The sequence below is a fragment of the Excalfactoria chinensis genome, chromosome 6, assembly GCF_039878825.1.
Source record: "Excalfactoria chinensis isolate bCotChi1 chromosome 6, bCotChi1.hap2, whole genome shotgun sequence".
NCBI classification, from domain to species: domain Eukaryota; kingdom Metazoa; phylum Chordata; class Aves; order Galliformes; family Phasianidae; genus Excalfactoria; species Excalfactoria chinensis.
Genome location: NC_092830.1, coordinates 28,189,221 through 28,213,119, shown reverse-complemented (window position 1 = coordinate 28,213,119; position 23,899 = coordinate 28,189,221). Strand labels below are relative to the sequence as shown.

At 37.3% G+C, this 23,899-nt stretch overlaps 1 protein-coding gene across 3 annotated transcripts in view; it reads left to right on the top strand.

The window, feature by feature from the left end:
• LOC140253836 (VPS10 domain-containing receptor SorCS1-like) overlaps positions 1–23,899 on the top strand; it is a 271,593-nt gene that overhangs the window by 117,592 nt on the left and 130,102 nt on the right. For all 3 annotated transcript variants that reach the window (XM_072339820.1, XM_072339819.1, XM_072339821.1), the window contains exon 3: positions 1,561–1,660. In XM_072339820.1, coding sequence (XP_072195921.1) covers positions 1,561–1,660 — 100 coding nt within the window. The remainder of the gene's footprint in view (positions 1–1,560; positions 1,661–23,899) is intronic.

Genomic DNA, 23,899 nt, shown 5'->3' with positions numbered 1-23,899 from the left:
TATGAATGTTTATTAGCCTAAAATTCACAAGAATGTCTTAAGTTTGATGTGAAACATGGCTGAAGATGGAGCAATGAGCTGGGCGAGGTGACCCAAGTGAGCCAGCAAGGCTGTGTGCAGCCTTCTGCTGTGGTTTCTGCACCTGATCACTAGAACATCTCTGAAATAGGCAGTAACAGACATGGCTATTGTAGTGTGTTGTTCCTCCTCACTCTACTGAAGAAATAGCTGGGCTAGTTTATGTGCTCTCCTGGGAGAGATAACCTTATAAAGGCAAAGATCAGTCAGTGGGTGAGAGTTTTGCATTAATCTTCTAACTACCAAAGGTCAAATGCAAAGGTCATGGGTGCATACATTTCTTAGAAGGGAGCGAGGAAAAAGACCACGGGCCAGTTGTTACACAAAAGAAAAAGACAAGCTAATTCTTTAATAAACTTCATGAATAGAAAAGCTCAACTTCAATGCAAATTTGTGTCTTGGTGGAATTTGTTTTAGTGGATAAAAAGTCCAGGCTGCTCTTGCCTTATATTATTCGCATACTGACTGCAAAATCTGAAATCCCAGAAACTATGGCGTGAATGTAGTCAGCTGTAGGTGTGGAACATGATTCGAAAATCTAATCTTCATGTTGCTCCTTGGCAAAGACAAACAAACAAAACAAACCCATGCTACTATTAATGGTAGCTTTTGAGTACTTTAAATACCTATGTGGATTTGGCTGGCTGTACTAGGTTTGGGCTGATTATCTAAATTCTTTGGTTATTAAAACATAATTCAGACAAGCATGAGGTGCATGTTGCAAAACTGCTGCTGACAGTTGATCTTTCTTCCAGTCAGATGTTGAGATTAAATGTCATGGGAACTTAGTGCAGTCTTATTTGTTCGCTTCTTTTGTTGTCCCAAAATATGTAGTCTGTATCTCTCTTGGCAATTTTCGAATCATAAATACGTTATTTTCCCTACAGACAGTGGAAAAGCATTGCTCTTAAAGCAATAAGGCATGTGTTCATACTATCTGCTAGTCTGTGTGAATAAAACGATGGATATTGTAGTTGCCATGCTTGTATTGTGAGGTTTTTTTTCAGAAGATTGTTACTTTTTCCACAGAAAACTGAACTCTAATTTCACTGACAATCAACTGAAGCAGCTTCATTGCAGTGTGATAGAAAAGGCTCTTATCTTAAGAAAAAATTTAGTCTGAGGTTGGAGCATACAATGAGTTGATAACTGTGGTCTCTTGCTGTCTGCTGTTTGGCATTTCTGACTGTCATTATCTTCTGTACACAGAATTTAGCATTTCTTATTGTACACGTTTATTTTAAAGTGCTTTGGGAAGATGCTGGTTTAATTTTTCCTAATCTAATTTAAATGTAAATTGTTAGCACTCACATGATGCTGTGTGTATACAATTAAGTATCATTATATACTGCATGAATCATTCAAAAAACTCCGGAGATCCATTCCACTATGTAAAGTATGGCTTGCATTGAGAAACTGCCAAGTGGCTTGTGGTTTTGTGATTAAGTGTTCTTACTTATGAATTCTCTTTTTGAATTATAGGTCAACAGATTATGGGACAACATATGAGAAACTGAATGATAAAGTTGGCCTGAAGACCATTTTGAGCTACTTATATGTTTGTCCAACAAACAAACGTAAGGTAGGTGGTAATGAGGTTGGCTCATTTTGACTTTGTGTCCTTGTAATCCTCATGTTGTCAACATCTGTTACTATTTGAATGGCTGGAGTTTCTCTGGCTCTTTGTTCTTGAAAAAATACCTAACAATACCAAAACATATGCCAGTTTACACCAGCTACGGCACCTATCAGTGTGCTTTGGAGAATATGCGTTAGCAAAAATACGGTTGAGTGGATAGGTGTGATAGGTATCATGCGTCCAATTGTTTGCTTATCTTCAGCCTGCTGATCTTCTTTTCTGAAAGTGACACAGACTCGTTGAAATGACAGAAACACATCTACTGTGGCCAGATTGTACATAACATCATTTCTTTTAAGTGCTTCCAATAGGGAACCAAGCAGGATTTGACAAAATCCTGCTGAGAAAATACCTTCCGAAGCCCAGAAGGTTTTAATCATTCAAGCACCCAGCTGAGTAACAATTTACTAAGAACTTATAATGCTGACATTCATAAAAGGAAGCTGATGTTTTCTCTGCTGTACGTTTTTGACATGTTTTTTGTAATTTGCAGGTATGCAAAAGGAGATGATGGTGAAACAATTTATAATGATGATGAAAACATTCTTATATGTAGATATACAAAAAAAAAAGTGATATTGTTTAAAGGCTCCTTCTCATGCGCATTAGCTTTCGTATTTGATGATAGACAATTATTACCACTGGTGTTTTGGTGTGGACATTAAAAAAATAGCTTAATTCTTCCTGAAATTGCTAGTTATTTTATTTCTGACTCTCTCAGCTTTTGATACAGAAGGAAAGGAAAAAATGGGGATGATGAAAATCAAAACCAAAGCGTCATTAAATAAATGGCAATGGTGACATTATTATTCTCTCAACTTGTTAGCTGTGAAACTGCACACACTGTGTGTGGAAAACCCAACCCCAGCTCTTTTCTCTGCCATGGGGTTATGAACCTGGCTCGTGTTGTTTTCCCTCTTTGCTTTCTGTCTTAGTGCATGGTACGAATTGTTCCAGGCAGAACTGAATTGCTTCAGTAGAAATTCCTAGTGAAGACTCATTTGCAATGGAGGCTGTGTATGTTTGGGCAGTTAAGGTCACCAATTCTGCTGCTTTCATTGTACTGAAACATTTATATATTCTTTCAGAGAGAATATGAAAGGAAAAAAGAGCTGTCCTAACCAGAGGGGACAGTGCCTAGCTTTATTCTCTCATAGATCATGTTTAACTCTTTATTGAAAAGAAGCTGGCACTTCTAGGCATGCATGAGTTATTTGACCTGTTAAGAATTTGACCCTATTTGACAAATCATATTCTAGCACTGCCTACTTTTCTCCAATTGACAGTAACTGTGACAGAGTTTGGATCTCATCCTCTACTCACCTGTACTGTGAGCATGTTCATAACCAAGGAATATTTGTCTCATGTTCAAGGACATTTTTCTTTCCCCTGATAAAACTGTTTCCAAACACCAGAACATAAAGCTAGAGTGTACTTCTGAGATCATATGTTCTACTTCCTTGCTGCAGGCAGCTGCTTGGTGTGGTCTTAACGAGACACCTGTCAAAGGTTTCCTCTTCAAAGTGCTCTGATTAATGGCTTGTAGCTCTGGAATTCCAGTTGTTACCTGTTCTGATAAATTGATCTTTTGATGAAGAAAGGGAAGGAGTTGGCTTCCTCATACTGCTGTCTTGCCATGTGGTTAATTCCTCAAAGCTACTTATGTGGTTATTATTGTACAGGATTGGAAAAAGGTGAAGGGGTGGGGAGATGGATAATTTTTATAATAAGAAACAGAAATATGTTCAGGTCTTGGGATGAAATCAACTAAATGTCTGAAATTAGTGGAGAGTTACTGTCTCATTGCAACTGACCCATGACAAACATATTAAACTTTTCTTTAGAGGGTAAAATAACTACATTATCAGATCATTCAAATGTCCTATGAGCTTGTGGTTTGAAAGGCTGGTTTGCTGGTACAGAAACTGTGCTGTGGCAAGTTTGCACATAATTGTATTTGATATTTCCTGGAGAGTAATAATACTGTTCTCCAGAAAAATTAATAAGTGTTTTAGCTGGGCAAAATCAGTATGATCACTTAGCTGTTGTGCAGTGAAGAACTAAGGAGGAGCTAACAGTTTTATAAGCATATTAGTCCAACTTAAGTATATAGTGGCTCCAAAAATCCATAACCCAGCTGCATCTTCAACTTCCTTCTTCACATTGCCACTCTTGTTTGTGTACCCATCTGTTGAGTTGGATCAAGGGCTAATATGACTGGAAATTAATCCCTTTCCAACTCAAAAACCAGATGGATGAAAGCAAAAAGCTTCCAGGTGGAAAGGTGGAACAGCTCGTTCTGGCAATAGAACACATTGAATTTGGCCTATAATCAGCATGGGACAGTGCCAGAGGAAAGCTGCAACACCTGGGATGAATGGACCTTAGTAAAGGTCTAAGACTGAATTGTCGAAAACTTACCTGAGCAAGTGGAGAATGATGTCTGCAGGGAGAAGTTCTGGAGACTCTGCCTGTTCTGTTTCTGTATAACATCAGATTATTTCTCCAGAAGCATTTAAATAGTCAGTGAGCACGGGGAAAAGATTGTAGGGCTATGCCATACTTCTACTCACAAAAGTATTTCACAGTGGAAGCAAAAATATTAGAATCTTATTGTACCTGCTGACAGTCAGAAGGGAGAATTTATAGCCTTTGTCACCAAGAATGCTGTCAGCTAATATCTCTGGATCCCCAGACCTTAGTTTCTTCTTTTCTGAAATTCTGACAGTGCTGTGAGGAGCTCTGGTTACTTTGAAACTGTCATCTCGTTTCACTAATGTGGGCCAAGCAGGCATTTTTTTCATTAGAAGGTTGATTTCTACAGTACGCATAGTGCGTGCAGCTGCTGTTAATACTGCACAAACACTGGCAGTGCTTTCCCCAAATATGTTATATGAGATAAATGATTCTTCTCAGTCTGTACCTGCAGCCTTCAATGTTCTTTGTTCTGCAGTGCTTTTCTTTGTAGAGAGAAAAGACTTAATCAGCAGTAGAAAATAATAAACTTATTATCTTGAGATATTGGACAAAATACTTTGCTAATATGATTCAAGCGGGACCAGCATGTGCTTAACTTACTGCTGTTGGCTTCCTATTATAATAAAATTAATATCCTTTTAGCACTTAGTTGTCCGTTAGCAATAGTCCCACTGAAATAGGAGGTAAATGTGAACTCTGCTTACTCAAGATGAATTGCTTCCAGGGATGAAACCAAGTATATCCTGTACATAGCCTTGTCTGTTCTGTGCAGAGAGAAGCAGTTAGAACAGTGAAGCATAGAATGCATGTAATTGGATTTATTCAAATAATTAATAGGTTTGTTAATGAATTTGTGATGAATTTCACTTTCTGGAAAACAACTAACATTGACATGTGTTGAATAATTTGTTTGTTATAGTTTATTTTCTCTCCTCTGCCTAGGAAAAAAACCTGTATCTATAAACATATAGGCTTTGCAGGACTTCTAACTGTCTCCGAATGCCAATTATTTCTTCTTAAAAGGTTCCATATTCCATGTTTTTGTCTCCTTATTCTGCAAAAATTAAGTCCTTAAACCAGACACTGCAAGTAATGTCATATTACAAAAGGGGGATAGAGAGGGGCTGAAAATAGGAATGAGAAAAAAAATTCAGCTACTGTTTAGAACTTAAATCACTGAACTGTTGCTGTTACTTGTTACTTCCTAAATTACAGTATTTTCTTTAGGAAATAACAGAAGATCATAAGTAATATATTGATGTGTAAGCTCTGTCAATAAGAGGGATGGAAACCCTGTTTCTCAGTATTTTGTTCTTTCACTAAATTACTGCACTGCCTTGACTCCTTGACTGATGACACAGAACAGGGAAGAAAAAATCATAACGCATGGATCTTTCCAAAGACACAGTGCCTATTTGAGTATTTGTCAAGGAGTCTTCAGAAGAGAGAATCCTCAGCATACAGTAAATCCCTCAGCTTATACATGTCAATGTTGGTTTATTTGTTAGGTGCATACAGCCTTTTCTGAAGGAATATAAAATGCTTTAAAGGTTTCTACATGAAGAAGTAGTGGCTGGAAATAGTGCACTGATAGGTTAACAAGTAAAATAGCCTAGGAATCCATGTTGATGTCTTGACAATCTTCTTGCAGAATTTGGGCATTTACTCTCCTACAAACACACACACCAAGTTTTGTGGTCTTTAGGAAAATCCTTTCACATAGGTTTCTTTCAAGTTTTGCAATGGAAATCACAGATGTGGAAATAAAAGCAGATGTGCGACGTGGTGGTGAATTTAATTCTCTAGAGCTTTTATTTGACTCAGAAATTGCTGTTGGCTAATTTAGAATGTTTTATTGTATACAGCAAACTGTACTTTTTGCAGAGCCAATTGATGCAGTTCATTCATTCCTTGTACTTTCAAACCCTTTGTGGTGGTGTATCTCCGGTTAATAAGATGCCGGGTGATAGTATCTGCCAGCAACTTTATACTAATAATAGAATGTCTGGTCCATCAGACATTTCCTAGGGGTCTAAATTTTTTGTGTTAGGCTTTGGTTTTGGTTGGTTTTCTTTTTCCTTCCCCTTCCATTATTTCTACACACCTGCCTTGAATTTTCCCTTTGTTCTTCCAAATGTTTGGATAATTGCTGTGTAGTGCAGTGTCCTCTTTTTTTTCTTTTTTTCTTTTTTTCTTTCTTTCTTTTTTTTTTTTTTTTTTTTTTTTTTCTTTTTTACCCTCTCTAAAGATAAATGGATTACAGATGCCTTCCTCTTCTTTTATATTTAGTGGTTGTGATTAGCACCTTTATCACAGCATGTTAAGCACCATCCTGTTGTGTTTGTAGCTCAAAGATAACGGCTATTTATTGTAAATATAATTGCATGGGTTTCAGTTCTGGCTAGATCCCTAACTGCTTCAAATTCCTTTCTATTAATGAGTTTTAAATGAAAGGAAACTGGAGTGATGAAGGCCCAGCCTTCTGTCCTTTCTAGCATGTGGTGTATCTGTAGAGGGGAGAACAGTTGGTAAATCTTTCTAGCTGTCAGTCAAGAAGGACAGGAGATTTACTGATATTAGCCCCAGTGGGAATGTTTGGATGCTACTTCATATCCTGTTTCAGGAATGTAAAGTACGTGGTTGTATAAAGCTTGAGACCCAGAGCTATGTGCTTTTTGCTGGCCTGTTCTAAGCCTTGGGGAAAATGTTCTTGTCCATAGAGATGAACAGTTCCATCTGATGTTGCTGTTTCTCTAGGGTCTGCTACTCTCAGTTGCTAAAATCAGATTGGGATCAAAATCCTCTCCCTGACCTGTTTCCAGAAGCTTTCAGAAGTCTGACGTGATGGCAAGACTTGATTTTTAAACTCAACAAAATACAGTTCTTTCCAGTTGTGTTCTCCATGTAGACCTCTATAAATCGTAGCATGGAGAATACCAGCTTGTATCAGATTGGTTAGAGCTCAGCAGATCTCTAAGCACACCTCACTACAGACTGATCCAGTTCCTATGGCTGTCAAGGGATGGCAACCTTAACAAATTAGGCACCATGGGAGACCCTAGGTCTACATTCAGTCATGCCGTTAGTCCAGTGTCCTCTTGTTGTGTGCTCTTGCAGTGATGAAACTCTCCTTTTTTGATGCACTCTCCTTTTTTGTTTTTTCATGTGGAAGGAAAGGTCCTCATTAGCTGCAGGCTGTGAGTTACAACCTTCAAAGAGATAGTCATGAGAGACCTAAAAGGCACTGCCTTGTGGCTGTGAAGGTTCTGTTTTTTTAATGTTGTATTCCACAAGAGATTTCAAGGAGACGTTTAAGAAAGATCTTAAATTTAAATGGGAGGAACCACCTTGTACTTGAAGTATTTTGCAGAATGGGACTTAAATTTATCAATTTTTTATATATTAAAACCAATATGGCATAGACAGGTATATGTACTCATAGGCAGGTCTACACTATGACCACAGGTGATGTTTGGTTGCCGTATCTTTTACTTCAGAAAAAGTGTTTTGGAGGGAAGGACTCAAAAGTGCACTGAGTGGGAATCATGCTCTTTTTGCTGACCTGTTAGGCTGTTGAGTTTAGGTCGCAATACATTTGCCTTTCTTCCAGTGGGCTTCTTATGGAAGAACATGAGGGTTCTTTATAATGCTTTCAGATTCAAGAGTAATGCTTCTACCCGTACACTGCATCTACTTGTACACAGTTGCTGTTGACTCAGATTATACTCGATTTCTACTTCAGAGGATTGTCTTTTGTTTCCCGCATATGAAAACAAGGACAAAGTAAAAACATTTCTTTTGTTCTTAGTTTAGAAAGTTAGGTTGTTCTTAATAATTAGTAATGATTGGAAGAACTTCACTGTATTTAGTGAAGATCTGTAAAGCAGTAGTGACAGAAAAGCTGATCCTGTGTTACTGGTCTTTGATACTGAGTTCACAGGAAGCCAGTAATTAACAAGCAACCTGATCCCTGTTAACAAAGTGGGGACAAAGTGTCATCTTTGAAAGTGAATATTCTGACATTTGAAATGTCTGGCAGCATTCACTACCAAACTTTGTGATTCATACCTGCAGTATTTGACAGCTCTCACAATAGCCATTACGAGCAAAGCCCTTGCCATTATTCTACATCCATATCTCTTCTTGGATATGAAGTGAAATCAAAGCCCATTTCTTTTTCTGCTTCTCTTGTAAGGCTATCAAAAATAGTGGCAGTTTTGACATTTTCCTACTTAAAGTTGTACTATGGTATGACGTATCTCACAGGAGTCTCCAAGGACATACTGAGTGTTGAAACTAATGATAGGAAAGTATGAGCCACAGAATTCAGCTTTAAAGCTGAAATTCGCTCAGACTGAGGAGAGTCTCGAAGGTGTTATTCCCTGCTTCTCTATCCTCTGCTGTCTACAAACTGGACGTTTAAAACTTAGGCAAGGTTATCTGTTGTTAAATCTCAGTTTTTATCCTTTTTCAATTTCTCAGTGATTTCCCAAATATTCTGGAACAGATGATAGCCCTTTTGACAAGGAAGATGTATTCCAGCAGCTTAGCGAACAGTGAAATACAGTTAGCTGCAGCTCACGCAGAGGTAGCTGGAATTGATGGTACTGCACGTACATGTCTAAATACAGCACAAATACGTCCTATTATCAAACATGTAGCTCTATGCATTTCTATAACAGCTGTTTAAACCAGGGAAAAGTCAGGTAGCCTAATGTGTATTTATTTATTTTCTATGAAACACTAGCCCCAGGCAGGTAAAAGTCAGCTTGTTCAGAGTTCCTAGAAGTTTCTTAAACAGTCAAGTGGAGTTGGGAGGAAAAAACAACAAAAAGGTTGTAGTATGCATTCAGAAGGTGTGGAAAAGGAAAATATTTGGGGACTAAAAAGCCAAAACTATTTTGTTTTCAAATGGTTCAACTTTTAAATTCTGTGTAGATTTACCAAGATAAATCCCAGTGGAACATAATAATGATACCTATTGTTTCTTAATCACCTTGCTGATTATTTCATTGTTAGAAATCTGCCCTTAACAATCTAAGTATAGTAAAATATTATGAGTTCTCCTCTGAACATGTATATTTAGGCCTTTGTTCTGTGTATGAGTAAAAAGTATTTCTAATCTTCAGTATAGTCTACCTGATTTCTTCATCAAAGGAAATAAGGACAATTAGAAAGGAGTTCAGTGGACAACAAACAGCAATGGAACAATCAGTGCAGAATGTTCCTTTGGGGTCTGGTGCACAGCTTGTTTCTGATTACTTCTATTACTAATGGTAAATAATTAACGTGATAGCACAGCAAACTTGAAGGACGGCAATCTGTGCTCAGTTTTGGCACTTAGGGAAGAAATGCAATCTATGTATGTGTTCCATGCCTAATGGGATGTTTTCAACTCCCAGAAACAAAAGAACAATTGGAGGTGAACCAAAGACAGCAGGACAGCATCTATTAGGGAAGACAGTATAACAGTTTCTCTGTTTGCTTCTTCAGACCCTCAGTCATTTATGGATTTAATGGCTAGTAGAGAAAAAAATATTGTTAAACCTGGTATATAAATGAAAACATTTGTATGTTTTCCTAAATTCAAAAATCATCTCCAAATACAGGAATTAGGAGTAGGATTTTAGTTGGAATCCAAGCCAAAGGAAATGAATTCTCCTAATTTATATACATGCACTTGTGGAATATCTATTACATTTCTTTATGTCAGGAAATCTCAAAGTGCCTGTCATCCATGCAAGGTTGTAACCCTCATTTGTATTGCTGTGAAAGGTATTTTTTCACCAAAACTGAAAAGCAGAAAGGAGAGAAGAAAACATGAAAGCATGCTTGGAAGAAAAGATGCAGTAGGCTATTACAGTCTGATAGAGAAGTTGAAATCAGTCTTCCAATGTAGCAGGGGAAAAAGTTCACAAATGATCTACCTCAGACCTCTGTGTTTTTTACAACAGTGTGCACTGAAATGTTGCTTTCTTATCTTGAGAAAAAAATAAATAAAAATGTCCCACACCTTTTCAAATATTTGGTATTTTGAACCTTGGATTTGAGATCTGTCTTCCAAATCCTGTCCTTTAATTGTTTCACTACCCCCTTTTTATAGTGCCTCCACCACCATAAGTCTTCCATAAGTTCCAGGATACCAAACCTTTCTTTTTGCTACTGTTTCATGCCTGTTACTGACATTTACAAGCTCTCACAGGAGCATTCAGTCAATTACCACCAAAGACTCCCATTGTTCCAAGGAGACTGGCCTTTCCCCGAGGGCACCAATTAAAATCTATTACTTTTATTCTCGTAGCACTTGCTGTAATTGGAGCTCTGGCTCTTTGCCTGGTAGAACTTGTTGGGTTTTTGTCTCATTTATTGCTGAAACTTTACTAAAGATAACAAATGTAAAAATTACAAAAAAAAAAAAAAAAAGTGTACTTGGGGGAAAACAGTTTTAATGAACCTTTTATTTCAATATTTCACTTGCCACTAGAAGTGTAAGAAAAATCCAAGGAAAATAATATGTGTTTCACCTGATGGTATGGCTTTCTTGCTTCTTTCTGTTCTCTTTCTTTGGTTAATACACTCCAATTATTCTGTGGTATGAATTTGCCAGTAAATATAAAACAAATCTGCTAGGATCCTTGCTAATATTTCACTATGCAATGAAAAGTAAAGGGGGAGTCATGTAGAGCTGTGTATTTGCCAAGCATCATCTCAGTCTTCGAAGACTATCCTATCTGTATTAAAAACTTCTGGAAAACAGTCACTGTTGCTCCTGCGTTACTAGTAGTAGGAAAGTTGCTTATTGTGGTTAACAGTTGTGTCGCAAAATTGTAGTTTTGGACTTAGGACTTTCTGCCAACATGCATTTCTTGTATCAGTTGAAAATTGTAGGGATAGAAGCAGTTGCTGACAGAGTATGGAGGGACTTATTAATTTTGAAGATGTCTTTCTGGAGAGCTAGTCGGATACCTATCAGAATAAGCGTTGTGTTTTTTTTGCAGGGGAGGGGAATTATAGCTTTGCAAAAAAAAAAAAACAGTTCAAGTGTCTGCTGTTTGTTGTCTCTTCTTGCTTGTGGTCTTTGAGATTGTATCAAATTTTATGCATAAGAGAGTGAGATAAATAATTGAGATAAATATTTTGTCTCTGGTCCAAGAAGGTCATATAATACAGGAATGAATTGCTTGTGTATTTTGGTTGGTTTCATGTGTATCGTTTATCTTAAGGTTCCCACCTCTTCAGAGAACCATTTTCCATCATCTTCCCTAGAACAAGGATACCAATCACTGGAAGTACTGTCAAAATTCTTTATGGCATTCTGGACTTTTAGCACTGTTTTGTTTGCTTGTTTTCTTTTGCCAGTTTGAGAAGGTTGTGTTAGATGTGAATCAGGCTCAAGATTGATTTTTATATCTAATAAACCTGGGAAAATAAAACTTCCCAAACTGGAGGCTGAAGTAGCTGCACGAAGAGATTTGTCAAGCCTTTCTAGATGCTATTTCATATATTATGGGAAAAAATAAAATATATAGAAATGCAAAAATAAAAAGTATTTTATAGAAGAGTGTGAAATTTCCCTAGGGATAAACTAAAACCCCCACTTTTTTTTTATCCCATCAGAAGAGGTAAGTAAAACATTTTCACTTAGAAGGCAAGTCCTGAAGGATGACAAAATTTCTATGCCTGATACTAGTAGGAGGCAGCCATGTTTGCATGATAAGGAGGTAATTTATCTTCTGCGCTATTATATGCTTTACTATTACAAATTGAAAGCAACACCAATTAATTGATTCTTTATGTATGGGAGGGAAAAATCCGTCTTTATTTATTGTAGGGATCATAAAGAGAATGTATTTAGACTTTCCAGAGAAAGCTAAGAGGTAGAATGCATTAAAGCCTTGGCAATTTTTAGAACAGTTTCCTTCAAACCTGAAGAGAACCATTATAGGCGATGATGGAGATAGGCCCAAGAACCTTTCTAATGAACATTATTAAGACAAAATGTGACATAGGTATTATGAGGTCAAGTAGCATCTGTCCTGAAATTGGTGTCTGAATTGGTTTGACTTTGAACCATGTACGTATGTTGCTCAGAAAGTAATGCCTCCTATGTATTTCCAAGGAAACAACAACACATACAAAGAGCACAATAAGACTATTTGGTAGAGCAAATTCTCTACTATCAAACATGGTTTTGCAACATAGGCACCACCATTAGCTGTTATATCTTTAAACATTCAGCAAGTGGTGATAATTATCAGTGGGTGCTATTTATTCAGTGACAAATCTTTGCTTCATCCACATTTCCACGTCAGATACCATTTTGCCCTGCTGCCACCTGTCTCATGACAACAAAACATAGTGGAATATTGGCAGGAAGGTTCAGCTTCTACTGCTGTACCACCAGTGTCTGCCTCTGATGTTGTCAGCCAGCATTGTAAATTAGGAGGCATTACTTTCATGGTAGCCCTTGTGGTTTCATTTATATTATGTTAGCAGTGCCTTCACCTTCTGTTAGACTTCCTAGCTGAATAACTTTGAGTTTGAATTTTGGCTTAACTTTCTTGTTGCTTTCTCTGGTAACAAGCTACTGCTTTGACAGCTAGGAAAAGCTGTATGGAACAGTTCTCTGGAAGTTATTGCTTTTGAGAACTCTCCCTCCCAACCTTCACTGCAAACTGTGACAAGAAATGTCACTGACTGGTTAAGAGGGAGGCAGCATACACTAGATGTTTGTACTCAGGAACTGAAATATGCCACAATACTAAGACGGATAGTTCTGTTAAAGCATTCTTAAATGTCTTAGCTGTGTGTGTTTTCCATTTTCCTGTTTATGCAGACAGCCTGAAAAGTGACTCTGAAGTATGTGAATTGCTCTGTACATCTCAGTGAGGTATTCATTCCAATTCTGGGTTATCAAAATGTCTGTCTTCAGTTTTAACCTTACCATGAGTTCAGGCATATGCAATTAATTCACTGATGTCACCATATCTAGGCTAACATTCAGCTCTGATCCTTTTGCTGTCTCTTGTGCAGGTCATATTCTACAATAAACCTTTCATCTTTACAACAAGATGGAGTTGAAAGGGTTAATATTATGAACAGAATTTGGACAGAAAATGAGAATAATTTGAGCTGAATTTGGCATGCAGATAAACCCTTGTAGCTATGATAACCAGCTACTCCAGACAGATGTACATATACCACCATTCCCATAGTATTTCTGTTGCTCACATCAACTGAATAAACATCAAAAGAAGTTTATAAAAGCATTACTTTCTTTCCTAGTGTCTGATAATGATCAAGCACTGTATGTTTGCTAGCTATCTGCAGGTTACTATGCTTATCGTGGCAGTAAACCAGAAGGCCATAAAATAAAAGTGTGTATGTATTACTGCTTTTTAATTGTGTCAACTTGCCTGTGTTTATTCAGCCTTGCGATTAGGATCGTTCCATTCAGATAATCTGTTCATATTGATGCAGTGGAGCCACGAGTAGAGAGGTAAGGAATGTATCAGATAGCTATGTCAGTTCAGGAGTGTTCCAGATTCTAATACCTGTTGACTGTTCAGTCTGTGTTTCTGTGATGTTAGAGCACCCTAAAAGGGTGAGATTTGCACACATGCCGAGTGTTCACTAAGGATAAAGTCAGGGTGAAAGAAACCAATTCTTTGGGCCTTCAGATTTCCTTGCTTTCAATGAGGATTGTCTTATTTAATAGTATGTATCAACCATGGAGCGATTCTTTGAGAGTACTGGTGGTGTTTATAACCTGCAGGCAGCATGAATTTGGCTTGTTTTACATCTTTTGGACAGCAGATTAAGTGTGGCAAGTTTGCATAATTTAGCAGTGTACCCTCAAAGAGCAAAGATAAAAGGATCCAGGATTCTCTTTTGCTTCTGGTTCCCTGAAGGTGTGATAAATGTAGCCAGATTTATAGTCATAACTTGCCCAGTCACCTCTATCACAAAACTGCTTGTGAGTTGAGAAGGAAACTCCCAACTTCACTAAAGGTCAGGCTTTTGAAGCAAGTCTGTCTTGCTGCCGACTACTACAAGTGATAGACTGGCACATCTTAAGCTAGTTTTAAGCTCTTTCAGCTACCACCAATATAAACATAGAATTCAATATAGATTCCATATATATGTCACTAACTTGGAGTACTTCCCTCATGCAGGCTATTGATATCAGTATTCAAATTAATGAATTTATACTTGTATCTGTAGAAGTCTTATTCCCCAAAACAGTTGGGAGATAACCTGAAGAGATGTAAAGATTTTTAAAAGCATAGATTTAAGAAATCTCTCTGTATTTACATACCTTCTTTCTTGCTTACATTTTAACTTCAAAAATGCTGCATTAGTGCTTTACGCTTAGAACTGCAAGCTATTCACCTTTGCAAAACAGAAATGTGTTTCATTGAGAAGTGTTTTGAGTTTCTTTAGGTACTGAGGTGTTGTGTAAGCACGAACAATTATTATAGATAGTCAATTCATGTGCATAGTAAAAAATAGGTTTCCACTATAAAATAGGTTATATTATTCAATATATCTAAATTATAGTTGCAGTAAAGCTGCATATATAGACTCTCTTTGGAATTATATGAATAGGTGCTACAATATACTGTATGCTCTTATAGATTATTGCCTTGTGAGAGATTCACAGTAGAGAAGTGACTTGCACTTGGGATGGGAAAAACACGTCTTCCAGTAAAAAGACAGTTCCTAAGCTAGATGAAGTAATGTTCTATGAAAACATGAATAAATGAAGTGGATTTGTCAGCAGAAAGCATCATCTTTGCTGCCATGGAGGACAGTTAAGAAAAAAACCCACACAACAAAAACAGAAGAAATAAAACCAACCAAAAGCTCAAGGCCCTGAACTTTTACGTGATCTGCTTTCCAGTTCTAAGTAGCAGAAGGGTTGTTCTCTCCTCAGACCGCAAAATCTCAGGGGGGGAAAAAAGAAAAAAAAAAAAAAAAAAAAAAAGTCTCATATTTTTGAAAAATCCATCCTTAAATGTCATAAAATATTACTCGCTAATCCATCAGATCATTCATGCTGAAGGCTGCTGTGGTCCAACTTGGTTTTAACCTAAATTGAAATTAGCCCACGTTTCCTCATTCTGGGTCGTCCCATGTGGGTACTTTCCCAGGGTTTTTCCAGGGATAGGGGTGGTCATGATCAGAGGTGATGCTGGTGATGCTGAATGGGTAATTAGGGAAGTGATTTAGCAGAAGAGCAGAGGATCAGGCCAATACCCAGCCGGCAGCAACTGCCTTCAGTGTATACTTGTAATGTTCAAGTTTCGTTGTTATGTTTCATCCTGATACGATGTTTCATTTCACTGATTTGCGTAGAGCTGCTAGGATGAGCTTTTCCCCTGTTTGAACATGTGGAAGAGCATCTTTACCCGTCAGCCTGTGAAAATTTGTAATCATCTCAGTCATTTAACAGATGGGCATGGATTTTTTGTCTGTTTCTGGTGCTTTGGCAATGCAAATAAGCGATGGGTTTCTCTGAGCTAGACTGACGGTCTTCTGCATGACTGCATAGGAGCATGTCTAATTTTCCTTTGGACTTGTTTCATTTCTGACCCGTATTTCTCAAACTGGTAGCATCTGCTTTTCTGCCAGGAAAATTGGCAATGATATCGGGACCCACTCTGCTCTGTGCTGTGAGGGCAGATGGGTAGGAGATCTGCAGGCAGGCAGTTCTTGAGGTATTAAGAACATAGTAATCACACAGCAAGCTCAGCCTTCATCTCTCGTCTGTTTCTTCACTTACCAATAGCCAGCCATGTGTAGTTTGGAACAGAGAAGTGTCACAACATTCATTGTCCAATTTATTAGTTGCTTCAAGTTGGAATTACATTGACTATAGCGTAGCCTCTGCTGTGATGAGCACATGCACAGTAGGGATTTGTATCCTTTTCCAATTTTTATGTGTGTGTGACGTTTTGAACTACAACTGGTAGTGACTGTTTTACTGGCATTGGAGACATTCTTAAGAGCTACCCACTTTTCTGTTCCTCAGAATGCTCTTATCTTTTGGCCACGCTTCTTGGAAAGTGACCATGCCACCACCTTTATTCCCAAATCCACTTTCATTACCAGAGCTCCATGAAGGCATCACAGAGCCTAGTTTAAATTGACTGAGTGTAGTGTTGAAGTTACATCTTTAGCTACCTTATTAACATGTACAAGAAATTCCTTTTCTTCACAATTTTCCATATTCTCCTGCATCTTTTTAATATACAAGCAAGTAAAAATTTAAACCTTGAATTTTCCAGATGTAGATGATCTCTGCTCTCCAGATGCTGCTTAGCCAGTCGTTTGTTTGTTCTGCCTTCCTTCTTGATGATGATTTTGGATATTTTTCCTTTGGATGCAAGGGAGGAACCTTGACATCATTCAGGGAACAGACAAAAAGAAAAATGCCCAGGTTTCTTTTGAGCATCTGACTATTTTTGCTCTTAATGGCTAATTACTCTTCTCTTCAAAGTCTTGCCAAGGAAAAAATAATAAGTAAAGAGCTGAGATATAGCTCATCTCAACTACGTTGTTTCACTGTCATTGTTGAAAGCTTCCTCAAGTAGCAAAGGCATTTAAAATGGGCTTTGCAGCCAACACTGCTAGTACGCAGCAAATTGTGCAGCTGTTTAGATAAGCAAGCTGGGGTTGACAGCCCCGTAGGGTAGAACACGTTTGTGAAGTTTGATGGGCTGTGCTGTGGATTTGTTTCAGTATCTATTTTTTTTTTTTAACAGATGGACTGAGAAGAAGAATCGAAACCTAATAACAAAGGAGGCTTGAGATTGAAAATAGTTCAAAACATTTATAGCCTGAATGTTTTTATGAAAGACTTTTCACTGTCAATTCTTTTTTGATCAGTGGTTCCCCTCACACACAAACGCGTGCGAGCAGATCTGAAAACACCTGGTAGTCAAAATCTCAGCTGGTGTAAGCTAACAATATGAAATGTTTTACATAATAATTACATAAATTTGTATGTTGGAGGGTTGCTTCATCTACTCCTGAAATTAAGAGTTAATCTTTTTCTTCTCTTATTTTTTTCCCATTGAGTTTTTATGAGGAGGAAAGGCAGGGAAGATGAAAAATAACGCTTTCCCAAGGGTGCCCCTGTCTTTGGGAATGGTGTTCAATGCTAACCTGTTTGGCTTTTCAAAAGCCTTGGGGGAGGGAAATGAGAAGGGAAGGATTTCATAATTTTTCTTCTGGTGGAGGTAGGAGCTTTCTTTCATAATCATGAAGATTTTTGAGAAGCAGTGAAATGACAATTAACCCAAGTTTTCTTTTTTTATTCCGTATGAAATAACTATTTTTAGGGCAGACCATACTTGGGTCTATTTAATAGCGTGTGGTTGAATTACAGAAAATCATCGTATGAGGAATGAAGCAAGGAGTAAAACTCTCTCTGCGGCTGCAGGGCAAATTTGGGCAGAAAATGCAATTAGCCAAGATAAAAAATGTCTGAAAGAACAGAAAATGCAGAATTGTTTCTGAACTGTGTTGTGGTAACTTGAGTGAATGTAAGTTGTCAGCACAGTAGGTCCAAGTGCAGTCTGGTGGCTTGCAATATAAAAAAAGAACAATAATGATGACAAAACTAAATAGGAGGAGTGATATTTTTTTAGGAGAAATGCTAAAGTAAATATGTAAGCCATAACCAGAAGATCTGGGGAAGGTAAATATATTTTCAAGTCATTCAAAGAGAAGTTTCTTTATGCTTCAGCGTTCGGTTAGTAAAATCAATTATCAAGTCTTAAAATCTTTGTGTAAGTAAGAGTTTGCATTTGAGAATCTATTTGGAAACACCCACCAATGTTGTTTCAGACATGAGAACGTAAAGAAGGAAGGGGAAATTTTGTAACCACTTCCTTGCCACCTTGAGGTGACCTTGCTTCTAACAGTAACGTGTCTATATAAATACTTAATTTACAACCCTGATATATTGCTATTTTATATAGCCGTTTCCTGTAATAATGGAAGTTAGACTAACTATAACAAAAGGTAGGAAAGCTGAGTACAATAATAAAGCTTTGGGTGAATATAAGGTCATGATCCATTATAAATGAAAAATATAGGGTGTAAAGAAAAAACTTCTAAATGAAATGGCATAAAAATCTTTGTAGGGGGAAAAAAAGAATCCAAGCCTGACCTGAAAATGGTTTACAACCTTTTAAATGCAAATATATCAAAGTGTTTAACAAGTCATGGATCTAACTTTAATCTCTCTGTCACTGTTTTAAAATGAGCCACGTAGGCTCTTCATTTGGTTAACATTCATTTTACTAGTCTCAGATCTTGATACAAAATCTACTAATGTCAGTAGAAAGACTCACTTTGAATACAAAATGAAAGTATTTTGGTTAGCATGTCAGAAGAGATTCCTCTCCATTCCATATCCCACAATTGCAGCACAGAAAGCAAGAGCACAGCAAAATTCTAAGCAAGAAGGTAAGATTTTCTTTGTGTCTGGGGACAAACTTGCAGACAGTGGGCTGTACTTAGATCTTCTGAAGTGTCATTTCTGTAGGCCTCAGAACCTCTAAACCTTTGAGATGCTTCAGAGGTTTCTTCGGTAGGCATAATTTTCAGATTCATACTCCAGTCCTATATATGGCAATGGCTCATACAGTTAAAAAATTAGTTTTATGTGCTACTCAGATGCCATCATGGTTTCCCTACCAGACATTGATGCATGGTCTACTGTATTAAAAAAAAAGAAAAGAAAGACAAAAGAAGATGAACAAAATGAAATACATATAAAATGCTTTAGTAATTTTGTGGTCAGCAGTGTGCACATATCAAGAAATCAGTATTGTAGTCAGCAGTAGTTATCCTGTATACAATTCCTTGGTTGATCTTGTACACTTGATGTCATTAATGAAACCAAAAAGCCAAAGGTGTAACCATTTGTGAGATGGGTTTAGAAATGTATTCTGGTCTGTAAGTGGTGTCAGAAGCCAACTCTGTTTCTTCTAGGCAGGCACAAAGCATGTTGAGATTTTTTTAATCTCAGGCTTTCTGGAAGATGAATAGAATAAGTGAGGCTGCACTTAAACTTTCAGAGACCTTTGTTGTTGTTTTTTTTAGTGTTCTGGTGGTGGTGTGTTACTTTTTAAAAATTATTTTGATTTATGTTGGTTTATCACCCTGCGTAAGAAATGCTCCTTAACTGATTCGTATTAAGAGCTTCATCCTAAATCTTCAGGAGGCTGTTTGAGAGAGTGACTTCAAGTTCTACTCCCCTGTAAGAGACAGCATAAATCTACTTGTGTTTGCTTGGTTTTCTATTTGTTTTCTTTTCTTTTTGAATTTTTTTTTTTTCTAATACATTGTGCCAGAACAGGAATGGTAAATTGGTAACAAACGTTAAGGGCATTCACTGATTGAGGTAGCCTCAGAATTCCTTGTGGGAGAAATGTCTTTGTCTTTTATGTACGAGTGAGAACATTTAAGGTGCAGAACACCTTCAAGACCATGAAATAATTCATGTAGTCCAAAGTCAGAAATGATAGCATTTACATTTGCTGGACCCGTGTTCATTTCAGAGAATGTAACAAGCTAAAAATCCTTACTCTCACGAGTAGTCCTGGTTATCACCCATGTCATGGTTTATTGCTGCAAAATGTATGTGTATGGTAGATACTGCTGCAATGAATAAATAAAATAGCCTTAATTTCCACTGTTAATTTAGTAGCAGTTTACCTGCATTCTCTTACTTTAGGGTATGCACTGAACTCTGCTCACTCTGACTTCCCCTTTTGTTGCACTGAGGTTTGCCTGGATGTTCTGAAGCAGTAAAGCTGTGTCTGCCTTGCTGATTTCTGAGTAAGTCACTACGAGTGCCAGTCCATAGGGAGACCAAGTCCTTTTTGTTGCATCAGATTTATTTGCTTTTCAAGTGTTAATACTGCAGAGGAGAAGGAGGTGTCCTCATCGACTGTTTTAAGGAAGCCATTTATGATTTTAATCTGATGCTGTGGATTCAGATGACTGCAGAGGGCAGGATAGCAATATCCTCTTTGATCGAGACAACTGGCTTTGTTGGTGGTGATCATTATAAAGGAGTAATAAGCTTTAGAGCTGTACAGAGTCATAAGGATTTTTAAATCAGGCCAGGTTTTCAAAGCAGGTTGTGTCAAAGCCTGGACAATCCTTTTTGCGTTTCCATCTCTAACATTTTCTTTCCTAGCTGTCTTCAGGGCTAACAGTCTTATTCAAGCTTTCAGCACCCCGTGTCTCAATTATTGCTGTGTCCTTTCCCCTGTCTCTGACAGATGTGGCATGGCCACCTTTGATTCATTCAGATGCAGAATCAGCCAGCTAGCTTTCTGCTTCAGCCATATGACACATTTATTTGAAATACTTCCCAGCTTATTACATTAAAAATAGGTCTACATGTTTTTCAGGTTTCCCTTCCTTTGCCGTACTTCACAGTAAATTAGGAGATCAGCTGCTACCTCAGATTAACCTGTGGTGGAAGTCTCTGCTTCTGCTTTGCTGTCTCTTCAATTAAGTGTCCTTGTATGGTTTTTCAACATGCTCCTCATGCATGGGAGGAGATGTTTTCTTGGAAAAATCCATTAGTTTATGCCAATACTTCCCATTTTTAAAAAAAAAATAACTAAAAATCTTTGTCAGTCATTCACTGAAAAACTTCATACTTGGGTTTGGTTGCATTTTAGTTTGTATCTTTGTTGGTACTGTACTTTGTAGTTTACTAGGACAAAGACCACGTTTAAATATATATATACATTTTATGTTAATTTTAACAACAGACTCCTGGATTAAGATTGGGCTGCTGAGATGCTGAGTTATCACAAGCAATGGTTACCAAAATATATGGAAAGAGATACAAGTAGTAATGAACCAGAGAGTAGGCAGTCATCTATCTGCTGGAACAGAAATGAGAGAAAATGAAATGGTAGGACTGAAGGAATCAAAGAGGAAGAAAAAGAAGAAAGGATGGAGTCAAGCTTGGGTGTAGGGATTGATAGGATTAAAAAGAGGAGATTTGCAGAATTACAGGTAGGAGGTTGTTGCAAATTGACCTGTGATTTTTATATCAGTTTGATGGGTGCACAATGCATTCAGTTGTTTACATGATGTTCCCAGAACCTCTAGCTTAATTCTTACAGTTCCAAAAGATTGTTTGGAGGGAATTAAGTTCTCTAAAGATTTTAGGACCAGGTCTACAAAGAGGTGTAGGACTTCATTTATTTATTTATGTATTTTGCATTCATGGAGGGTTAGTATTTCATTTCTCTGAAATGAGATGTGAAAGAAACGTTGTATAGACTCAAACACATTCAGGTTCCTCCTGGGCTGCTTCAGTTAACGGTATAATTAAGCACTTTAAGATTCGTTCTTAGTGAACTGATTCATTTTGATGGAAAAGAAAGGATAATGTTTTGGGGTGCGTATTTTTTAAATACTTTGTTTTGAAGAGTTTAATGTACAGCACTAAATCTTTCCTGATTATTTTTAACTCTTCTTTTTACCAAGTGAAACCAATTTCTGATATTGCTAGGATATAAATTTATAGTGGTCATCCTGAAACCTTGTTTTTTGGAACCCAAAATATATTTGTGCTAGTTATAAACTAGTAGCATATATCAACATAGTTAAGAGTCATAGACTTTTCCTTAAATATCTTGAAGAGACAGTAACCTGTGTGTGACTTTCTGAGTATTCATCACTTGACCTGCTTCTTTCCTGTTTTCCTGAAATGCAGCCTGGTCTCAAATCTCTGAAGTGCTCGTCTTGCTCATTTTTAAACAGTGTTAGAGGAACTTCTCAGAGGAATTTAAGTTAAAGTGTTCAAACGTTTATACATGTAACTATTAACTGTTTTTTCATTAGTTGAGTGCTCAGGGGGAATTCTTAGTTCTGTAAATAATGCCTGCTGTTGGAAGTCTTCTTTCATTAATATTGAAAGGTCATATTTTTTTTGCCTAAAAAGAAAAAGATTAGAAGGTGGAAGAAGCGCTCATACCCTGAAGCTGCATACACTGACTATAAAAGGCCTAGCAATTTAAAAGTCTTGCATGAGAAAATGTGGGCCAATTTTTAAAAACAAACATTTTCTAACCAAAGTGCTGTGTGTTTACTAAAGCATTTGTATGTGTATGCGCACACAATTCTCCCACTAGGTGTAGGAATATTTCTTGTAGGAAGTAGGTTAAAATAATTTTAATTTCTTGCTGCTTAAGGCTTTTATGAAACAGGATTATTACAAATTTTGGTCAGCAATGTTTTCAATAACCAACATACATGAACCATATCCTAGAAAAAGTGGTGGGGGGACAGACCATGAGCTATGTGACCATCAGTGTGCATTCAGAGATGCTATGAAGTTAGTTTCTACAGTGTCTGCAACCTGAGCCTCTCTCTTATATGCTGAATTAATATTTATACACGGTGATGAGGTGTAGTTTAGGTGAAAGCAAAAGATGCTTAAACTAAGTGAATTTATTCTACATGTACCTGGGATAAAAGTATATGCATGGTTATGTGCTGCCTCAGCTAACAAACAGGAAATAGTTAAGTTGGGTTGAGTTAACTGCAAATTTGAAGACTTATTCTTTACTTGCCTTAGTATAACCAAGATGAAAACTGTATGCTGATTTCTTAAAGAAAAAAGAAGAAGAAGAGGAAAAGAAAGTTGTGACTAGGCTATATGAAGTATTGATTTTCAGTAACTAGTTATCCTTGAGTGTGGACTACTAAAATGAGGCTTGGTATAAAATCTTCTCCTTCAGGGTATCAGAATTTTAAGACCTCATATCTCACAATTGGTAGGGATGGGAATTGTTGCTGTATGAGAAAGTGCAAGCAAGTATGCCTGAAGATAATGTTGTCTAACAGAATATCTAACAGATTGTCACTTCTGTAATCTTGGCTTTTGCATAACATCACTGGACGCTCTCTCAGTGTAGAAATGGTTGAAGCCCTGTGTGACAGAGAACTCACATTTTATTTCTAAGTAAGTACAGTGCCTTCAAGGCTGTATAAATAGTGTTCAGATTGAAAGGCAGAGAATTCCAGATATACAAACTTACAAAACTTTTACTTCTAAGCTGGATGCCTTTTGAGATATCAAATCTTATATTGGCCACTTTCTCTTTGTTTGTTAGCACTGTGGCTTTTTGATATTGAATACTTGTCTTTGGCTTATAGAGCAAGATTTTGAAGGTAGCAGGTTATATTTAAAAGCCCTTAATTTTCTTCTGAAGAACTAATTCTCCCATGACAAAGAAAGAACTTGGGGAGATTAAATGGTATTGATGGTACAGCCTGACATGATTATTTGTTTCCAAATCAAGCTGTTGTCTGATATGAATAAAGATATCCATTACTGTTTGAGTGAGGGACAGAGTAGTCTTTCAAAGCACATTCAGCATGTCTTCTGCGGGCCTGCTGTTAAGATTGTGCAAGTATGATGTTATTGTTCTTGACTCCTCCTTGTACTCTAGACACAGACTTGTTAGGAGAACAGGTCAGACCAGCAATTAAATGGAAGGTGAAACAGCACCACAGCCTGTGCCCCTTTATATCAGGGTTGCTGCAGGTCCCTTGAATCCCTCTTCACACTCCACTCAGTGGTTGTGGATTCCTGCTTGTACCAACATCATGGTTATGAATCCCTGCTGTGAGGTAGCCCAAGCTGATAAAACC